At 37.7% G+C, this 22,462-nt stretch overlaps 1 protein-coding gene across 2 annotated transcripts; it reads left to right on the top strand.

Annotated features, from left to right (window-relative positions):
• Nucleotides 1-10,758: 10,758 nt before the first annotated feature.
• On the top strand, nucleotides 10,759-22,148 carry LOC114821314 (rac-like GTP-binding protein RAC2). Of its 2 annotated transcripts, none has more exons than XM_029093372.2 (7): nucleotides 10,759-11,124; nucleotides 11,286-11,373; nucleotides 20,185-20,294; nucleotides 20,446-20,509; nucleotides 21,118-21,182; nucleotides 21,344-21,409; nucleotides 21,838-22,148. In XM_029093372.2, exons 1-7 carry the CDS (start codon nucleotides 10,969-10,971, stop codon nucleotides 21,934-21,936), a joined length of 648 nt encoding a protein of 215 aa, XP_028949205.1. In that variant the 5' UTR covers nucleotides 10,759-10,968; the 3' UTR covers nucleotides 21,937-22,148. The 2 variants fall into 2 exon arrangements, with proteins under 2 accessions (XP_028949205.1, XP_028949207.1); XM_029093374.2 differs by having other exon boundaries at nucleotides 10,775-11,124; nucleotides 21,344-21,413; nucleotides 21,838-22,088.
• The last annotated feature ends 314 nt before the right edge of the window (nucleotides 22,149-22,462 follow it).

Raw genomic sequence — 22,462 nt, 5'->3', positions numbered from 1 at the left:
TACTTAGATGCGAGAACTAGTGACACCATATGCTCATACCTAATTCACACTCCACAAATTGAAACACATAACACTCAAGATTGAAGTCAAGGGTTGTAACGGGGCTTGGGTGTTGGCTAACAAATGAAGGATAGGGATAACAACCGTTCTTAAAGCAATAGCAAGCAAAGTAATGAAATTGAAACTTAGAATTCACTTAGATTGCAGAAATCAACTTTTAAACACGAAGGGAAAATTCAAGCAATATTTAGGGCCGAATTCAAAGTTTTGGACCCTTTCTTCAACAAACACATTTTAGAACTCTTTTTCACATCTTTTCAACTCTTTTTTTTTTTTCTTCTTTCAATGCCGTCTTATGGCACAATAACTCACACTTCCCCCACACTTGTTTTCTGCCATATATTAATCAAAAGGAATTCAATTTGAGTCATGCTTTACTATGCTTTGAGAACAAGGGTATGGATGGTCCTAAACTAGGCTAGGTGAGGATAATGTGGTTAACAAAGAATGTAGGCTAACAAGGCTCGAAGGGGTTAAACTTAAACATAAAATGATATGGGATACACGGCAGTTTGGCTTTGTTGGTGGTAAGTACACAACTTCAACTTGAATATGTGTTATGCAAATCAATAACATGCTTTGAATGAAATGGGCATGAATTCTAGCATTTGGAACTAAATGATGAAACGCCTTCTAAGTAGTAACCAAGCAAGGAATAATGAGATCATGCAACGACTTTAGAAAACAATAATGCACAGATTTTAACTCTCCAAATAAACGTTTAGGCTCAAGTCTCACAAGGTTGTAGCGTTTGTTTGAGTTTCTTCCTTCAAGCATGTTACAAAAACTAATTTTTATCCTTTGTGATTGCATGTGAATTCATAAGCTATAACTACAACCAAGCATAAACAAAGAGTAAATCAAACTTTCACCCATGTTAATAACTTTCTTTAACAGCCATGCAATTACAAACCGAATCCTCATCATTGTGTTGGAAGGTACCCTAGACACAAACACACAAAAACGACTCAAAACACTCTTTTTAGGCTTTTCAAAACACTTTTTTCAAATTTTTATGTGATTTTCGGAGTTTTATGTTAACACACACTAAAACACACCAAAACTGCTTAAAAACACTTAAAAACAGCAAGGAACAAGTCTCTAAGTAATGGGTGATAAAATCCCACGAATTTGCATCAAAAACACTTAGTTACCCCCCCCCCCCACACTTAAATCAAACATTGTCCTCAATGTTTCAAGCATAAAATCACACCAAATAAAATTAAACACACAAACAGCAACTAAACAAATAAACTGGGCAGATTAGAAACAACAACAAAGAGAAGGGTTTTAGGAACGCAAATATGGAATTGGAGTGATTCCTAGGGCTTCCTTTGTTGTACGCATGGGTTGCCTCCCACGTAGCGCTTTCTTTTACGTCTTGCAGTCGGACGAAGAGCTCATTCAGCTTTCATTGGAACCCACGGCATGCAGTGGGATCTCCTCCACAACATGCTCCACAAAGTTCTCGTAGTACGGCTTCAATCGATGTCCATTCACCTTGAATTCTTGCCCGGTTCTCAAGCTCTTAATTTGGACTGCACCATGCACAAAAAGATTAGTAACAACAAATGGGCCAACCCACTTGGAAAGTAACTTACCAGGGAATAGACGAAGACGGGAGTTGAACAACAACACTTTCTGCCCAAGTGTGAAAGTCTTGCCCCGAAGCATCTTATCATGGAATGCCGTGGTCTTCTCCTTGTAAATTCTAGCATTATCATAAGCTTCATGCCTTATCTCATCAAGTTCACTCAATTGAAGCTTTCGATGAATTCCAGCTTGGTCCACATTCAAATTGAAGGTCTTGATGGCCCAATGCACTCTATGTTCTAATTCCACGGGTAGATGGCATGGCTTGCCATACACAAGCCGAAAAGGAGACATACCAATGGGGGTTTTGTAAGCCGTTCGATACGCCCATAGTGCATCATCCAACCGTAAGCTCCAATCTTTTCTATTTGGCCCCACGGTCTTCTCCAAAATCTGTTTGATCTAATGATTAGACACCTCGGCTTGGTCATTGGTTTAGGGGTGGTAAGGTGTGGAAACCTTATGTGTCACATGGTACTTCTTGAGTAATGCCTCAATGGTACGGTTGCAAAAATGAGACCCTCCATCACTGATGAGCACCCTAGGCATCCCAAATCTAGAAAAGATATTAGTTTTCACAAAATCTGCCACAACTTTAGAATCGTTAGTTCGAGTGGCTTTCGCTTCCACCCACTTTGAAACATAATCAACGGCAAGTAATATGTAAATGAAACCAAAAGATGAAGGAAACGGACCCATAAAATCGATACCCCAAACATCAAAAATTTCAACAACAAATATGGGTACCTGCGGCATTTGATCTTTTTGACCTATATTACCTGTCCTTTGGCAGCGATCACATGTTAAACAAAAGGTTCTAGCATCTTTAAACAAAGTAGGCCAATAAAACCCACATTCAAGAACCTTAAAAGCTGTCCTTTGGGTGCCAAAATGACCCTCACATGCATATGTGTGACAAAAACTTAAAATTGAGTGAAAATCTGATTCATGCACACATCTTCTTATAACCTGATCTGAGCAATATTTCCACAAGTATGGGTCATCCCAAACATAAAATCTAGCATCCTTCTTAAGTTTATCACGTTGGAATTTGTTTAGGATGCTAGGAACTTGTTTAGTCACCAAATAATTCACCAAATTTGCGTACCAAGGCGCACTTACCTGAATGGATAAGAGTTGTTCATCCGGAAATGTTTCAGAGATGGGAAGAACCTCTTCTTCACGCACCAACCTGCTTAGATGGTCGGCAACTACATTGTCACTCCCCTTCTTGTCCTTGATTTCGATGTCAAACTCTTGAAGTAGAAGCATCTAACGAATGAGTCTAGGTTTAGCTTCTTTCTTTGTGAACAAGTACTTCAAGGCTGCATGGTCAGTGAAAACAATGACTTTAGTGCCAATTAAATATGATCTAAACTTATCTAATGCAAAGACAACAGCCAAAAGCTCTTTCTCAGTTATGGAATAATTTAATTGTGCATCATTTAAGGTACGAGAAGCATAATAAATAACATGTGGCAGCTTGTTTTTCCATTGGCCCAAAACAGCTCCTAATGCATAATTCGATACATCACACATTAGTTCAAAGGGAATGGACCAATCCGGTGGAGTGATAATTGGTGTCGTGGTGAGGAGGTCCTTGAGATGGTTGAATGCTTGCTCACACGCCTCGTTGAACTCAAAAGGCACTTCCTTTTGTAGGAGACGGCATAGGGGCTGTGCAATCTTGGAAAAGTCCTTGATAAATCGTCGGTAGAATCCTGCATGACCAAGAAAAAAACCAACCTCTCTCACCGAAGTAGGAGAGGGTAAGTAGCGTACAAGATCTATTTTAGACTTATCAACCTCAATTCCTCGTTCAGAGATTATATGACCCAAAACAATACCTTGTTTAACCATAAAATGGCATTTCTCCCAATTTAACACAAGGTTTGTTTCAACACAACGTTTCAAGATTAAAGTGAGATTATCCAAGCAATTATCGAATGAATTACCAAACACACTAAAATCATCCATGAATATCTCAATAATCCTCTCAACATAATCAGAAAAGATGCTAACCATACACCTTTGAAACGTGGCAGGAGCATTGCACAAACCGAATGGCATGCGTCGATATGCAAACGTTCCAAAGGGACAAGTAAAAGTGGTCTTTTCTTGATCATCCGGGGCAATAACAATTTGATTATAATCGGAGTATCCATCAAGAAAGCAATAAAAGGAATGACCCGCTAACCTTTCGACCATTTGATCTAGGAATGGCAATGGGAAGTGATCCTTCCTTGTGGTGGCGTTTAGCTTCCTATAATCAATGCACACTCGCCAACCGGTTTGAATTCGGGTGGGCACAAGCTCATTCTCCGCATTCTTTACAACCGTCACTCTAGATTTCTTGGGCACACATTGGATAGGTGAAACCCAATGGCTATCGGAGATGGGATAAATCACACCACAATCAAGGAGCTTGATTATCTCCTTTTTCACAACTTCCATCATCGGAGGGTTAAGACGGCGTTGAGCCTCTCTAGTTGGTTTGGCCCCCTCCTCAAGAAATATGTGATGCATACATGTTGTAGGACTTATACCTTTGATATCGGCCAAGGTCCATCCTAGGGCAGATTTGAACTCCTTCAACACACGCACTAGTTTCTCCTCCTCTTGTGCCATGAGGGATGAGGAGATGATGGCGGTAAGGTCTCGTTTTCCCCCAAGAAAATGTACTTCAAATGGCTTGGTAGGGGTTTGAGATCAAAGATGGGTGCCTGAACAATGGATGGAAGCAACTTGTTAGTCGAAATTGGAATTGAATCGAAGTTAGGAGACTTACCACCATGCTTAGGTAATGACTCAAGGGCAACAACCAACTCAATAATTTCCTCACTAGGAGGCACGGCATGGAATGGGTCATGTATGTCGTGGGGTAGCATAGAATTTGCCCCCTTGGTTTTGAATTCCATGCCTCGTGTAATGACTTTTTCAAGCGTATCGTCATTCAAATCTTCGAGATATCCCTACGCCAAAGAGTCAATTATATCAATAGAGAAACATGAATGGTCCTCACTAGGGTACTTAATGGAATCAGAAAGATTAAAATTAACAACTTCCCCATCAAATTCCATGGACAAAGTTCCACTATACACGTCAATCTTCGTCCGGGCCGTTTTCATGAATGGCCTTCCAAGGAGGATGGGTAATGATGTTGCATGATCCGATTCATCCATCTCGAGAACATAGAAATCCGCCGGGAAGATTAAGTGATTAACCTGCACAAGAACATCTTCCAAAACTCCCTTTGGATAGGCGTTAAATCTATCGGCCACTTGTATTATTACACCATCATTTTTCAACACTCCTAAATTCATAGATGCATAAATTGAGTATGGCATAACATTTATAGAGGCACCTAAATCTAGCATGGCAGATTCGAAGCGAGTGTTACCAATGACATAAGGAATTGTAAAACTACCCGGATCTTTGCATTTGGGGGGTAGTTTGCGTTGCAAGATGGCGGAGACATTTTCACCTACCTTTACAACCTCCTTGGTCGAAATCCTCTTCCTAGTGGTGCACAACTCCTTTAGAAACTTGGCGTATCTCGGAACTTGCTTGATTGCATCCAAAAGGGGTATGTTAACTTGAACTTTCCTAAGTGTCTCAAGGATGTCCTTTTCAGCTTCCTCCTTCTTTGTTTGCATAAACCTACTAGGAAAAGGAACATTCGAAGGAAAAACATTAGTAGGAACTGAATTTGACACATTCTTACCTGTATTGGACAGATTGGACAACTTTGGGGTGCTAGAAGCTTGCGGCAAAGGTGGAACCACCTTTGCCGTGGGCTGTCCTTCTTCCTCCTCTTCAATTTTCAGTTTTTCATCCTCTTTGTGACCTGATTTTGATGGTATAGGACCTGCCCCAACTTCTTTTCCACTTCTCAACAATATAGCTTTTGCACTTTCGAACCCTCCTTTCGGATTTGGAATGGTAGAACTAGGAAGTTGGCCTTGGTCTCGAAACTTCCCTACAAAGTCTGCAATCTGCCCAATTTGTTTCTCCAAGTGATCCACCCTTTTGTTTTGGTTTTGCATTGCTTGGGTGTGATCGTCTTGCCCCTGAGATAACTTGGTTAGTATCTTAAAAAGTGCATCATTATCTAGAGACGTACCTGAAGCATTTGGGGCAGATTGTGGTTGGACTTGAGGGGGTGCATATGGTTTGGTGTAGAAACCCGGGGGTTGTTGCCTAAAGCCTCCTTGTGGTTGGGATTGTTGAGCCTCTCTCCATTTGAAGTTTAGATGGTCTCTCCAACCTGGATTATATGTATTTGAATATGGATCGTTCCTCGGTTGATTTTGGCTTTGAAATCCAATGGCATTTGCGCTCTCCCATCCACCATTCTCAATGAGTTGAGGACACTTTTCGGAGGCATGTCCTTGGATAGAACATACGCCACACACCATTGGTCCTTGAATCTTCATTCCCTCGACCATCTGAGAAACAATGGAAGTAAGATTAGCTAACTGAGATTGAATATTGGATGTGGAACTTACCTCATGCACTTGTTGCCGTGGGGGTCCTCTTTGGCCTACAGCCTCGTATTGTTGAGCGTTCAACGCTCGATTAGCAATCAAGATTTTTGCAGCCATGGGCGTTTTGTCCACCAATGTTCCACCCGCTGAAGCATCGAGCATTTGACGTTCAAGTGGTAGGAGCCCCTCGTAAAAGTATTGGAGAAGTAGTTCCTCCTTCATCTGATGCTGTGGACAAGAAGCAACAAGTGATTTAAAACTTTCATAATAAGTGGGAAAAGATTCACCTTCCTCTTGCTGAATACCACTTATCTTTTTACGAAGAAGGATGATTCGAGAAGTTGGGAAGAACTTCTCCAAAAATGCCCTCTTCATACTCTCCCAAGACGTGACTGTTCCGGGAGCCAATTTGTATAACCAATCCTTGGCTTTGTCCATCAAAGAGAATGGAAAAGCCTTCATCTTCAAAATACTTCCGTCGACATTAACCGGAGTCATACTTGAGCAAACCACCTCAAACTCTTTCAAATGCTTGTTAGGGTCCTCCATGGACATCCCATGGAACTTTGGAATATGGTGGAGCAAACTTGACTTTAACTCGAACTCTTCGGTTTTACCTTGAGCAGCCATGGGATATTGGATACACAAGGGTGCGGCATTATCCAATCCCGAGGCGGAAAGCTCCTTGAGTGTACGGTTGTCCATGGCCATACCTTGCTCTTCTTCACCCACTTGTGCCGTGGGATCCTCCTCCTCTTCTGGAACTTATTCTTCAAGGTCAGGTTCCGGGCTAGGTGGGTTAGACTCTTGTTGGTTCTTCCTTCTTCTCAAAGTTCTCTCAAAATCGTCGTCAAAGTCCAAAATATGCTCACGAACAGGTTGGGAACTTCGAGTCATGCACTAGTACCTAAAAACAAAGAAATAAAACAAATCAGCAACTAAGATAGAAAACAAACGAAAAATAAAAAGAAATAACGAGGGATTAGCAAAGTTGCTAATCCCCGGCAACGGCGCCAAAATTTGATGCGTAAAATAACTAAACACACAAATTAACCCTCTTGTTGACAATTGTAGTATGGATAAGTAGGGATCGTTCTTAAACCGGGGATTAGGAGGGATTGCTAAAACACTCTAAACTGACTCAAATCTGTAAAACAAAGTTTAAAATACTAAACTAGACTCAAAGAATGCAAAACTAAACTCTAAAACACTAAACCAAACCAAAAGACTCAAAACAGCAAACAAACACTCAAAACTGCCTAAAAACCACTTTCTGGGCAGTTTTGGGACTCTAACACAACTTGGACGAATTTTGATTTTCTAATGACCTAAAACACCTAAAAACATATTCTAAGACAAGTTCTAGTTAATATGACTCAAAGAAATAAGATGGGGTGATTTTGGACGAAAATAAATAAAACAAAGCAAGAACAATGTAAACAGATTCTTAGACAAAATTAAGTAAATTGATGGGTGATAGACTAACTAGAGGGTTCTTCTCCACACATGATACACTTGCATTCAACTTTGATTTCCAATTGCTTCTTTCAATAAACTATGAATCTCAACGCCCTAGGTTAACTGTGATAGCACTTTTTTAACCTTCAAGTTTTCCTAAAGTTAGTGAATTGGATGGGAATGCACATGCAACAACTCAAAACATTCTCTAAAAGTCCCTTACATGAAAAGCACAATAAAGGTACAATCAAAGATCATTAAGCTTCATGAAAACTATAAGCATTGACGAGGCAATTGTTACTATGAAAAGCATGAAACGTTTGCCAAAAATTCACTTAACACGATCATTTATAAGCGACCTCCACTACTTGCAAACATAAGGTTGTAACTATTAGGTGAAACTTCCTTATGTTTTAGCTCAAATTCCTGCATGAAAACTAAGTTGGCCACCTTAATTAACACACAAAAATAAGTCATCAATCAAACGGTTAAGCAAATTGCATTCACAATTCATGAAATAACAATTAGACGTAATCAATTCATCTTGCAAGCATAATCATGGTATCGAATAACCCCCTAGCCAAAAAGGCTTAGTTCCTCATGTTCACAAAACAAAGAAAAACAAATTTATACATAGTAAATATAAGAAAGAGAACACCTAAATATTCCAACGATTCGATGTTGAACAGCTAGAATCTTCAAGTACTTCTTCTTCCTCTCCTTTGCTGCGGCACAGGGACTTTGGGCAGGTTTTTGGGTTATTAAATGATGTAGAATGGATGGGGGACGTATGGAAGTGTTTAGGGTTGATGGGTGATGCGGCTAGGGGTGATTTGTGGCAGAAATTTGGGTGAATGGTGGTAGAATGGTGCGGCTGAAGGTGGAGACTGGTTTCTGGCGTGAATGGGCAGTGTATATATCTTTTGTGGCTGCCAAAGAGGAGTTTATTTAAAGGATTTCAGGAATTAAAACCCTAGGTTATTTAGGTAATCAGAAATTAAGTCTAAGGCTTCTAGAAATAGGAAACAAAATCAGAAAATTAAAGGAAAGGCAAGGGAATATGCGGCAAGGTCCTAAAACACATTAGGAATGTGTTTTAATGCATAAAATCAAGAAACAACCCTCTCCCTTGCACGGCAAGGAAGAGGAAATGTCAAGGGGGTGCGGCAAGGGTTCATAATGTGCAAGGGATGTGTATTTGATGTCCTAGAATGCTTAGGATGCCTTCAAAGTTGATAAAACTTAGGAACATTTAGGAAAGGTCAAACCAAAGTAGGAAACCTTGGCTTAACTTTCCTATTTCAAGTAGGAATCCTTCTTGGAGTAGGAATCCTTGTTCTTCTAGGAATCCTCATGTGATTAGGAATCCATCTTCGATTAGGAATCCTTCGTAGATTAAGAATCCTTCGTTGATTAGGAATCCTTCGTTGATTAGGAATCCTAATTTCTTCAAGTCTTCAATTCATCCATTCCTTTTGCTCCAAAAGGCTCCAAATTACATCATTTTGCACACTTCGGCTTTGGAATCTGAAAACACACAAAAGTGACTTTAAACACTAAAATAACTAAAGAAACACAACGTAAATGCACGAGAACAAGCCAATTAAGTCGCATAAATATGCTCCTATCAATCACCAACATGCATATTGGTTAGCCATGCTCTCTCCCATCATAATTTTGCAATCCCAACAATCACCATTCCTTATTGAAAGAAATCTATTTATGTTTTTTATGACCCACTCTTGTTGGTGACCCACCCTTAGTGTGGAACAAAGAAAAAAGATATTGACTAGAAAGAGATCGTATGCCATTGCAAAAGTGGCTTAAACATCATAATAAGTTTGGCTAAATTGTGGCCAAGGTCCCTGAACTATATCACGAGTTCATTTTTCGTCCCTAAACTCTACTAATAGTTTCTCATGTCCTTGAATTATGTCATTTATTGCACTAGTAGTCCTTTTGCTAACTATGTCAACTATTCCATTAAGATGAGGGCTAAAATAGGAGTTTTATCTAAATAAATAAGAAAATGATTATTTTTTTTTTTTTAAGAGAAAGGCTTTCCAAGGAATGAGGAGGACCTAATGATTTTTTTTTAAGAGAAAGGCTTTCCAAGGAATGAGGAGGACCTATTCACAGAATTTTGTGCATGTTCGAAACTCCAAAAGAATTAACTAAACGGTCTTAGTGAAACGAAATTCTGTGAATAAGACACGAAGTATTTTGATGAGAAACTTCCCCTTAACCGTAAGAAGCCAAGATCTTTTCTTTTTTAAATAAATTAGATTTTTTTTTTGTATAAAAAGACCAATATACGCTTAAATTTAACGGGAAAAAAAAACATATTTGACGTATAGGTCACTCATGTAACACAGAGTTAAATTAGAGAACAGAAGAAATTAATTTAAAAGTTGAATGACGAAAACTAAACATGAGGTACAGTTCAAAGACCTTTACTACTACCCATCCTTTATAATAATATGAATAGGGTTTAGATGAATCCAAATTTCCATTCACCCAGTTGCGTTAGCGTGCCATCTTCTTTGCGTCATTAAACCCTAAGTTAGCGTGCCATCTTCGTTGCGTCATTAACCCCTAAAAGTGAAAAAAAGGTAAACCGTAAACAGTAAAGGAAATGAAATGTAAAAGGCATGTAGGCGTGATTGAAACGGAGGCTATACTCACATGCACTGTGTCCTTGATTAAGATGGATAATACTGTTATTTCTATGGTAAACTCATTTTTATTGTATAAACATTATAATCAGAACCTTTCATTCTCTTTATCAACGCCTAAAGATCATCTCTTTAAAAATTATTTAGTTTGGATATCGTTTAGTTATTTTCATCGTATGAACATCATAATTGAAACCATTTTTGTCATCATCAAAAGATCTTCTTTATAAAATTATTCAATTTGGAGATTGCTGTCATCCATAAATAGCATCCTTACGATAAACCGTACATTTGTTTGAAACGATCGCCAAATTAGTTTCTAATTTACAGATATATTCTTTAGATAATAATAAAAAAAATGTACGGATCTTATTATAATATTTATTCAAAGAAGATACGCATATCTCAAGTGATGGACAATTAGATTCCTCCATGGAAGGGACACAAGAAGGTTCCTTTTGCCTCTCAGCTCAAATTAAAGTGATCTCAATAATCACCACCATCTTTCCCTTCCCTTCAAAAAGCTCTAAGAAAACTTTTGTTGCAAGTCTCTCTCTCGCTCTTGAACAACCTACATAATGAGAGCTAAATCGGATTGTTGATTTTATATCAACGAAAAACATTTGAGAGAGACAGAGATCAGTTTTAATTGTTTCAACACCTTAATTTAAGCACATGTGTAGGTAGCCAGGCATATGGATAATGCTAATACTAGAACAACAACAGCAGCAGCAGTTGCAGCAGCTCCAGCAGCATCAACATCAAAGTTCATCAAATGTGTGACAGTTGGAGATGGTGCTGTTGGAAAGACATGCCTTCTCATCTCCTATACTAGCAACACATTTCCCACTGTATATATTTTTCTTACCTTCAACCCCTTCACATCTTTGTTTTTTCCTTTTTGTCATTGCCATTGATTTTTTTTTCTATTTTTTCCAATTACCTTCTTGTTTTATGACAGTTATATATGATCTTTCTCTGGACTCATTTCCTTTTTCTTTTTAATTGACAGGATTATGTTCCAACTGTTTTTGACAACTTCAGTGCCAATGTTTCGGTTGATGGGCATACTGTTAATTTGGGTCTCTGGGATACTGCTGGTACTCTCTCTCTCTCTCTCTCTCTCTCTCTCTCTCTCTCTCTCTCTCTCTCTCTCCCTTGTATAATTTGCATGCTGAATAGGAATTTTGAACTTTGGTTGCTTGCTTGTACTTCAGTTTTCTGCCAATTTTGTTATGACAATTATTGGTACTTTTGTTTTAGTTAAAGCCGCTTAAGACTGCATCTTAATTTCAGCTTCATGCCACTAAAACAAACAAACTATGACCATTTTCCAGTCTGCATCCATGAGCCATGTGTTCTTCGCAATAAAACAGGAATAAACTATAAAGCTTTCGTCCTAATAAGTAGGACATGAATGCCAATACTTTCAAATGGAAAGGAAAAATTCCAAGCAAAGTTGAAAGTTAGAGTTTTTTTATATAGAAGCTACAATGGAGGAGAGAACCGAACTTAGGACCTTGAGTGTTGGGGTAAGTGTTCTTACCCACTTTGTAAGTTCATAGCCGCTGTTAAATGTTAATGCAAGCCGCTTGCAAAAGTAGAGTTGTTTAAAGAATTAATATTAGCCAAATGTGTGATGCCAAAGACTGCAATAATATAAATCAGTTATGTTCACATATTATAAGTTCTTTCTTGTTAGTGTTAACTGTAAAAAGCAAAAGAATTCTATATTTAGATTAATTCTTATAAACTTATAGCATTGTGCCATTCGATAAATGTTTCCACTCACTGCATAATGTTATTTTTATGTTTCATTTATGTCAAGCTTTTCGTAAAGAGAAAAAGGTGGAGTGAGTGAGCTCTGCTGTATAAGATCCCAAAAGGGGTCTCTTGGATTCAGCAAGTCAGTTGCCATGAAAACAGAAAACTGAAAAATTTGCATATATTTGAGAAAAAAAATGCATGTAACAAACAAAAAAAATCTGAATTAAGTTTAACAAAATTAGATATATGATCAGTTGGAAAAGTACCAACAATCAATCACAGATTATATACATTGCAGAAATAAATTCAAAATATATATATATATATACAAACTATATGCTAATCAACAGTAAATCGCAACTATATATTGACAAAATACGAACGAAACAAACGAAATCAATGGGTATAATTCCATTTGAGAGCAACTTCTTAAGAGTATTATGCCTACGCCTGATATGTCTTTGCTTCCCATTGTATACATGGCTTTGGCTCTTGATTGGGTGCAGTCATACTATCACAATGTATACACATAGCAGTCACAGGCTTTGGCCACACTGGAATATCCTCTAGAATATGTTTGAGCCATTTGGCTTCTTCACCAGCCAAGGCTAAAGCTATAAATTCTAACTCCATGGTGGAACGAGTTATACACTTCTGTTTAGAGGATTTCCAATATATTGTGCACCTCCCAGAGTAAAACCTTAACTACTTGTTGATTTGGATTCTATAGTGTTAGAAATTCAATTGCTGAAGCCTTCCACAACAAGTGGATACTTGGTGTAGTGCAAACTGTAGTCAAGCATATTTCTCAAGTACCTTAACACTCTTACTAAAGTATCCCAATGCTCTTGTGCTAATTACTAGTATATCTACTAAGCCTACTTACTGAATAAGCTAGGTCATGCTTAGTGACTTTAAAAAGTAAATTAAAGTACTTCCTGTTGTAAAATCGACGGTGGGTGCAGCGGAATAAATGAAACAAGACACAAAATTTACGAGGTTCCTCTACAGTCAGTGTGACTGGAGTACGTCCTCGGGGCAGCAGTGGTGCTTTCATTATAATCTAAAATAATAGGAGTACAAAGATAACTCTCTTTAATCTCCCCCTCATTTTCTCTTCTTCCTCTCTTCCTCTTCTTTCCTCTCTCTCTCTCTTCTCTCTTCTTTTCCTTCCTTTCTCTCCCGTGAACCTCTCTTCATTCATCCCCTCTTCTTTCTTTATATAAACAAAAGAAAGCACTATTCACTTTACAAATTTTCCACAAATGAATAGTGAAAATAATGTGCATAAATAGTAACAAACTATTCATGTGGACCATCCACGTAATATTTACAACACTCCCCCTTGGATGGCCACAAGTCTTCGATTGACTCGTTAAAATCTTGATCTGTCTTGGATGCTCCCCTTGATGAGTATCTCCCCCTGATTTCAAATCATTTAGGTTGATCGTTGATTGTTCTGCTTTAGTCTCTTAGTAAGAAGAGTTGCTAAAAGAGTTGCTTTACTTATTGTTAACTTTCCACAGCCTTTTTCTTGAACTGGGTTGTAGGACTTTCTGCTAGACTTGCATCCAAAGGTCTGAATTTACTCCTTTGATCTGGAGCAGATTTGATTCAAGTGTGGTGGACACTTAATCTTGAATCGGACTTGTAATTTCTTTAAGGACCTTCGAAGCTTGATCTTGAATGAAATTGGACCATAAGGAGCTTCACGTGACAAGGGTTCTTCGGTTTAGTTGTGGATGAATCAACACGTGTTCATTGCACTTGTCTCCACATGCTTCAATGTATCATTTTCACTTTCCTTACTTGCTCCCCTGGCTTCAGTAGTATTTTCCCTGGTTTTTCCCCCATGCATATGTGGCATCTTCTCTTGTAGGATTTGTCCCCTGGTGCAGAAGTGGAATGCAAACCCTTGCATTTGGATGGTTCATCACTTCTTGGTGACTGGAGACCCAACTCCAACCGTTGAAGATGACTACTCGAGAGCAATACTAGGTAAGCAATCAGGAAAGGTTCCAGGCAATCGGTTCCTTACCGGGAGTTTGAGTGGAGGTTCCGACATATTGCTTTCCTTATCCTTGTCTTTGCAGGCAAGAACATGGACAAAGGAAAGGACAGGGAGATTGCATGATATGAGATAATCTTGCTCTGGTCCCTGAAGATATGTGATAATCTTGCTCTGGTGTGACATGTTTGAAGAGGTATTCTCGGAGAGGAAGAAAACTAAGTATTTCGAGATGCTATGTTGAAGATGCATTCTCGGAGATGAGGAAGAGTTAGGTATTCTTGCAGTGTTGCAGGTCTGCCTTGTTATGGAGAACAGATGTCGACATATATAGAGATTTCTCAATAGCAAGTGGTGGTGCTGTGCTTTTACTCTTGTCAGCAACTGTGGTGTAAATAGAACAGTAAGATTTACGCGTTTTCAACTTTGTCAGAGATCTTTGACAAAGTTGCACGCGATATCTGAAAAGCTGAGATTACGTCTGAAAAATGCCAACGAATTTTATTCAGGAAAATCTGGCTTTTGAAATTCGGAGAGCGGTGCCTCATCGATCTTTGAACAAGTGGCTCTGCTGCCTCTTCTTTTATAGAGACATCAATTGTGTTCAAGGGTATGCTCAGAAAGTTGCTGCCTGTAGAAATTTCCCCTTCTTGCATTTCTGAAATTTTATTTGACCTCTGTTTTTCCTTCATCATTTCTGAAAAATGACTTGCCCATCTAACATTTGCTTAGATTTGAGTCTTATGAGTGATACAGACGAGCAGCGTCAGGATAATATATGGCGCCCGTCCTTCTTATCTTCTAATGGTCCTCTTACGGTTGGGGACTCTGTGATGAAGAATAACATAACCGCTACTGTGGTAGCTAGGAATCTTCTCACTCCAAGGGATAACAAGATCCTTTCAGAACGGTCTGAAGAGTCGGCCATTCAAGATTCCTTGGCTCTCAATGTTCAGTGTGCTGGCTCTGTGTCCAATATGGGCCAACGCCTACTTGCTCAAACTCGCCAAGTTGAATCATTGATGGCGGAAGTGGCAAGTCTTAAACAAGAGATCAGAGGGCTTAAGCACGAGAATAGGGTGTTACACGTGCTTGCAAATAGTTACTCTACGAGCATGAAAAGAAAGCTCGTCCAACTGCAGGAATCCGAAAGTCGGATTCAAAGTGATCACCAGAGGTTCGTTGCTAGATTCCGAAAGCAACTGATGCCTTCCCCTTCTGGTGTTTTGCTAAGTACTGGGGTGCCACATGAGCAATCTCCAGTGCCTCCCCCTTCTGGGGTACTTCCGAGTACTGAGGCTTCACATGAGCAACCTTTGTGAAGGCTCCATCCTGTTTGTTTGTTTTAACTCATGTGTATGTATATATCTGTAATTTCTTGGAGATATTAATAAATAAGCTTTATTTCATTCAATGTATTGTGCCAAATACAATAAAGCATATACTTCACTAAGATGTGGTACTTCTGGACCAAATATTAATTTATCTTTACCCTCACGAAGATAAATGATTATTCTTAGTGTCTTCATCATATGAGTATTCAACTCATAATCTTCAATCCATATGATTCTTTTAATATCATAAATATCATGGATAAGATTCGTGTTGGTAGATTGTTCGATCTGCAGCTCGAGACAATAATTCCTTCAACACTTTATAATTTTTCTAGACTCTTCAGGAGTCCCAATTTAATATCATCAACTCTTCAAGAGTTATAATTTAATGTCATTGACTCTTGCAAGAGATTTTAGTATGTTGCAACAATATCATAATGATAGTACTCACTAAGGCAATTTATATCATCCATTGGTATTGAGTACATATTTTATGTTTTACCCTTCAGAGGCTTACTTCAAGCAATTTGAATCCTTCAAGGGTTTTCTACACTTCATGACACATTTTCCTTTGGAATTTATACAGAGCAATTTGCTCCCATGTATACTTGAGGGATTTACTTATGGAGATATAATGTGGGCGACTCACAACCCTTCGTATATAATTCTCCATTCATATGAACTCGTTTACAACCTTGTGTCATATCATGTAAGTGTATTACACTATATTACAAATGCCCATATATAACCTCCTTGGTTTAACATCATTTGGCTATTTGTATTGTATTCAAATATATATAGGTTCATTTGCCCACGTTCTTACAAAATTTGTAATGGAATTGCCTTTCTCCATTTTTGGCCAATAATTTTTCTTTTGTCGACGAACAAAAGAACGTGACTTAATATTAACACAGCTTATTGATGAATTTAGTAGCTACTTGTAAAAACCAAAATTACCATTGGTTATCATCAATCCGTGATCCCATACTCTCATGTGCACGCGCATGCATAAAAACTTTTCATTTCTTTGGATATCCATTGCCTCTTCAAGGGCATGACGCTATCTCTTCCAGGATAGTCATAATTGAGAGAATGTGGATCATAACCTCCTCTTGAGCGTTATAGAGCTTGGATTTTAATCTCCACTTCCGGGAGTTGAGTCATTGGAACCTATATGTCTATTATGCTTCATGTATGAGACATCAACATTCCCATGTCTGTGGATTGTCCTATCTGGGACGTGTATTCATGCGGCGACTGTCATGCTTCTGGTATGCAACAGTTATGCTTCGGGAATGCAATAGTTCAGTAGTGTCATATTATTCTTCTTTCGAATAACTGAACCTTTTGAGTCTAAAAATCTGCCACGCTTCAGGCGTGCAATAGATAAATCATTTACTGTCTCATTATTTTGTCCAACAGGGACATCAATTCTTGTAGGCACATTTGCAGTAAGTATATGTGATTTCATCACTTTCGTTGCATCATTCAATTATTTCAATTTCATTTTCTCATTGTTTGTTTCGTGAATCAAAATAAGACAAATTCTCTTCGTTCTTCTGGAACGGTCTTTTCTCATCATTCTTCTGGAATGATATTTTCTCATCGTTCTTCTGGAACGATGTTATTTTCTCCCCCTAATGGCAGGAAAACTGTCTTATCAAAATCATAGTCCGCAAATCATGCGGTAGACATATCCCCAGTCAAGGGTTCCAAATATTGAATGATAGATGATGTTCAACATCAATGCCTAATCTACGATGATGCCTCATTTCAGTACGTTGTGGCAGTCTTACATGCACATAGATAACACAACCAAAAACTCGTAAATGTATAATGTTTGGCTAGTTCCCAAACACGAGTTGTACTGAGAAGTATTGATGGTTGATAATATGTCTCAACCGAATTAATAATGCATTATGTAAAGTTTACATGTTCCCATGTAGAAAATTGGCAATTTTGTTTTCTTGAGCAGAGCGTTGGTAATCAATTTCACCCACTTAATAAATGTTTCTGCTAAACCATTTTAAGTATGGACATAAGGAACTTCTGGTCCTTGTTTAATAGTCTGTTAACCGAGACTCTTATGTCCTTTATTATGGTTAAGTTGAGGCACTGCGGCACTTTAAACTTACGGTACTCATCAAGGAATTTCATGTCCTGATCTTCAGGATCAAAGGACTTCATGCCTGATCTTTTTGTATGATGGAACTTCGGGTCCTATCATTTTATATGATGAGGATCAAGAAACTGCAGGTTCTGATCTAATCAAGGAACTCTAGGTCCTTGTTATACTCATTGTAACAAAAGATAAGTACAATAAATAAATTAAAGCAATAGACGGTAATTCCAGCCATAATGAATAAAAATTGCATTTAAGTAAATAAAGCTTGTGACAAGGGCTTTAATTCAGCACCATCAAAACTTAAAGCAATAGGCGGTAAAACCGTCCATGGTAAATAAATTGCTTTAAAGTAAATAAAGCTTGTGACAAGGGCTTTGATTCAGCACCATTCACATAAATATCAAAGCTTTAAAGCAAAGGGTAATAATTCTACCCACTATAAATAAATTGCTTTAAATAAATAGAACTTGTGACATGGGCTTTAAACCAACACCATGCACATAAATAAATATATAATTTTATTATTTCTTTTCATAATGGTGATGTTCTCATCAACTTCCCACTATCAACTTTATTATTATTTTTTATTATTTCTTCCCTTCACTTCTGTCGGGGCACCCATCCAAATTGTCCTTATTTTATTAATGTTTTCATTTCACAACAACAAGTCCTTTTAGTTACTCAGGAAGTAAAAGTAACAATAAGTTCCAATTGGTGTTCCTCCTCCGGTGAGTTTCGAAAAAGTCGAAACGGTTCCCATAAGTTTTGGAGTCAAAAGTGTCTGCAACTTATGAGAAGATCAAACCGTTAGATTTAGTTCAAATTTTAGTATGATATGGATAAGAGGATACCAAACAACTTTCGTGAAGAAACAATTTCGATTTGAGCTACAGAAATAGAGTTATGGTACTCATAAGGTGGCTGTCCAGTTTTCTGCGGAAATTGGAAACTGGTTTAGTATTTCAGACATCTGCAACGATCGCACCGTTAAAGTTTTCTGAAATTTTGATATGTTGTAGATATTGAGTGGACGAACAACTTTCAAGAAGAAAGTATTTTAATCCGAGGTCCGCAAGTTGGAGTTCAGAGGCTGTTTACATTGCTGTCAAATTCTTTACGAATTTTGAGTATGTACTCTTTTGCTTCTGCAAAGGATGATATACAGTCATACAACAATATATATAGTTGCTTCAAGAAAATCAATTGTACTGAGATTTGAAGATGAAATGAAAATTGTTTCTTATCTGTGAGATTCCAGTTGAAGGAGGTGAACATGATTTGTGGCGTTGTGCTTTCCACTGACATAAGAGCTTCTCGTGCTGATAACGTGTTGTAAAATCGACGGTGGGTGCAGCGGAATAAATGAAACAAGACACAAAATTTACGAGGTTCCTCTACAGTCAGTGTGACTGGAGTACGTCCTCGGGGCAGCAGTGGTGCTTTCATTATAATCTAAAATAATAGGAGTACAAAGATAACTCTCTTTAATCTCCCCCTCATTTTCTCTTCTTCCTCTCTTCCTCTTCTTTCCTCTCTCTCTCTCTTCTCTCTTCTTTTCCTTCCTTTCTCTCCCGTGAACCTCTCTTCATTCATCCCCTCTTCTTTCTTTATATAAACAAAAGAAAGCACTATTCACTTTACAAATTTTCCACAAATGAATAGTGAAAATACTGTGCATAAATAGTAACAAACTATTCATGTGGACCATCCACGTAATATTTACAACACTTCCAATTACTTGGAAATATTCAAGTTGAGATATGGCATTGCCATTATTTTTCTCTAACTTGAATCCATCATCAAAGGGAGTCGCAGCAGGTATGCAGTCAAATTGACCTAACCTCCTTACTATTTTTTATTCATAATGAGACTAGGTAAGGACATAACTTTCACTATTTCTCTTAATTTGAATTCCTATAATGATATTGGCTTGACCTAAGTCTTTCAGGTCAAAACTTGTATTCAACATTTTCTTTGTTTTATTTAAGACATCTTTATTAGTTCCCATTATGAGCATATCATCCACATACAAGCACACAATAATGCAAGAGTTACCATTACTCTTAATGTAAACACATTTATTGGATTCGTTAATTTTAAACCCATGGGTCAACAAAGTATGATCAAACTTCTCATGCCATTGCTTTGGTGCTTGTTTAAGTCGATATAATGACTTAACTAATTTGCACACTTGCTTTCTTGTTTGTTAAGCACAAACCTTTAGGTTGCTCAATGTATATTTTTTCATCTATTTCTCCATTCAAAAATGTTGTTTTTACATCCATTCGGTGTATAACAAAATTGTACACAACTACAATTGCTATTAACGTCATAATAAACATTAGCAAGAAACTGGAGTAACGTGTCGAAATATCCAACCCTTCCTTTTGGCAGTAACCCTTGACTACTAAACGTGTCATGAACTTGTGGCAGTAACCCTTGGCTACTGAACGTGTCTTGAGCTTGTCAATCAAATATATTTTAAATATATATAATTATCACACCCCAAAGCCCAAACTCAAGGTTCAACTCAATGTTTGTTCTCTACAGTCCATCTTTCCAATCACTTTTAAGAGGGACTAGATGTTATAAAATGTGAGAGAGTTTTAACTGTGAGCAGTGTGTTCTACTAAAAAAACTCCAACATGAACTTCTTTCTGTGTGAATTAATTTGCAGGTCAAGAAGATTACAACAGATTGAGGCCTCTTAGTTACAGAGGAGCTGATGTGTTCCTTCTTGCCTTTTCTCTCATAAGTAGGCCTAGCTATGAGAACATATCAAAGAAAGTGAGTTTCTTTTTTCTCTACGTTAGCTATTAAATTCTTCTTAAGATTCACTTTTTCTAATTGCATGTACCAAATGTATATACCAATCAGATTCAGTGTTTTCTGTCTCTCCTTTTCCTTTTTCTTTTCTCCTCTTGTTATGTTGGAGAAGTGGATCCCTGAGCTAAGACATTATGCCTCATCAGTGCCTATCATTCTTGTGGGGACAAAACTAGGTAACCGTTCTTTCCACTAGCAATTGCTACCTCTGCAAATTTGAGTGATTTAGTTATGTTTCTTTTCCATTTATAAATTTCTCTATGCTCTAAATAATGGAGAATGTTTGGTTAGGAAAGCTAAAAATTATAAGTAACAAAAAAAAAAGCAACTGTCTTTAAACTTCAATCTAATATTTTTCCTTAAAGATTACTTTAGTCATGAAGCATAATAGACCAAGGGATTGGAGAAGATACATTAAATATTACACTTAATTAGTATAGGCCCCTAACAATTGTTTTTTTTGTTTTTTGAACAAATGATATAATCTACACTAAGAGGGAGGAGGCCCCTAACAATTGTTAATATTAGTAAAAAATACTTCAACAATAATACTATAGGAAAAATAAAGCTATCAACTAAAAATGTTGAGTGCATCTGAGTTCATGAGTATTTTTCTCGAAACAGTGTGTTAAGTAGTTTTTGCTATGAAATAAAGTTTTGAGAGGTTTATTTGTTGAAGAGCCCTGACGATTCAAATTAGAACGCAATGGCTCATTTTCTTTTAATTTTTCTGTGTTTTGTCTCTGCTGTTTTTCTACAACTTATGGTTTCTTTGCTATGGCAGATCTGAGAGAAGACAGACAATTCCTAATGGATTATCCCGGGGCAAGTACCATCTCTACACAACAGGTAGATTTCCACTTCTGCTACTTCGGTCCTTATTACTGCTGCTTTGTGACATTGGTATAGCTGAATTATTTTAATATGATAGAAAATTCAATTCTGGGGAACTTTTTTATTTTATTTTATTATAATTTAATTATTCTTCTGCATTTTTAAAAATATTGTAGGGTGAAGATTTGAAGAAGCGAATAGGTGCTGTGGCATATATTGAGTGCAGCTCAAAGAAACAGCATGTAGGTATATATATATGTGCGCTCATGAAATTCACAAAAGATAAACATGAAAAGAAAAATGGGGTTCTTTTATGTTCAATTCAATATATGGTCTTCTTGAGGAACTTCTCCAGGAACCTAGAATGTGTTTTTTTTTTTCATGTTAAAATATGTGAATATTTGGTGGAATTTGCAATCACATTAGGTTAATTTCAGTATGTATTAATTACCCAGAAATTTCATGTCTGTACTCATGGTTATAATTTGGACATATTGTTGAAATTTCGCTGAGTAAGGGTAACTGAAGTGTCCAAAATGAAACCGTGTGTATAAACGGTGCTCTTTGGTGCAAAACTTATGGTACCATGTTGAAATCGACCCTATTAATTTTTCACTAGGTCTTGTGGCTTGTGCTGATGAGTTGAAAAATTATTGTTAAAATTGTGCAGAATGTGAAGGCTGTTTTTGACGCAGCTATTAAGTTGGCTCTCCATCCTCCAAAGTCCGAGAAGCGAAAGAGAAAATTGAGCATCTGCAGCGTTCATTAACCTATCTCTCACTGAGATCTTATTTTACACTATGCATTCTTTCCATCCCTCTTTTTCTTTCTGGGTGCTTCCTTCTCTTTTCTGAGAGAAAGTGTGTTCAATATTTGTTGTGTTGTTTACGTAGTTATAAGGTTATTGGTTTTGGGTACTCATGATAGACCATATTAAAAAAATTATGTGCCAAAATCATGTATATTAGGCCTTTTTTTTTTTTAGGCAACGGCCCCGTCAACATTAATTTTTAGATGGCCTGCATGGGGTGTTCCCACTTCCAGATCTCCAAGCCTCCTACACTAGCAAATTCCCTGTGGAAGGAAAACTTCATGTAGTCCTGCCACCAGCTAACTGCTCGAGGATAGAGATATCCGATCGCACCATCTTAGCTTTCCATAGGACGTCATTCTTGGAGACCCAAACTGCCCACCAAACCACCCGATAGGTCAAAATTGTGCCCGACTTAGCTTCAAGGCCAAGTGAAGTGCCCGTTCTTCCATTGAGTTCAATTGCACTCCTCTGTCAGGGTACC

Source organism: Malus domestica, chromosome 02 (assembly GCF_042453785.1).
Source record: "Malus domestica chromosome 02, GDT2T_hap1".
In the NCBI taxonomy this organism is placed as follows: domain Eukaryota; kingdom Viridiplantae; phylum Streptophyta; class Magnoliopsida; order Rosales; family Rosaceae; genus Malus; species Malus domestica.
This window is presented reverse-complemented; position numbering and strand designations above follow the sequence as displayed.

Coding starts and splice junctions, on each gene's coding strand:
- LOC114821314 (XM_029093372.2), top strand. CDS start 10,969: ATGGATAATGCTAATACTAGAACAACAACAGCAGCAGCAGTTGCAGCA. Junction 20,295..20,445: donor ATGAGAACATATCAAAGAAA/GTGAGTTTCTTT, acceptor ATGTTGGAGAAG/TGGATCCCTGAGCTAAGACA. Junction 21,410..21,837: donor GCAGCTCAAAGAAACAGCAT/GTAGGTATATAT, acceptor AAAATTGTGCAG/AATGTGAAGGCTGTTTTTGA.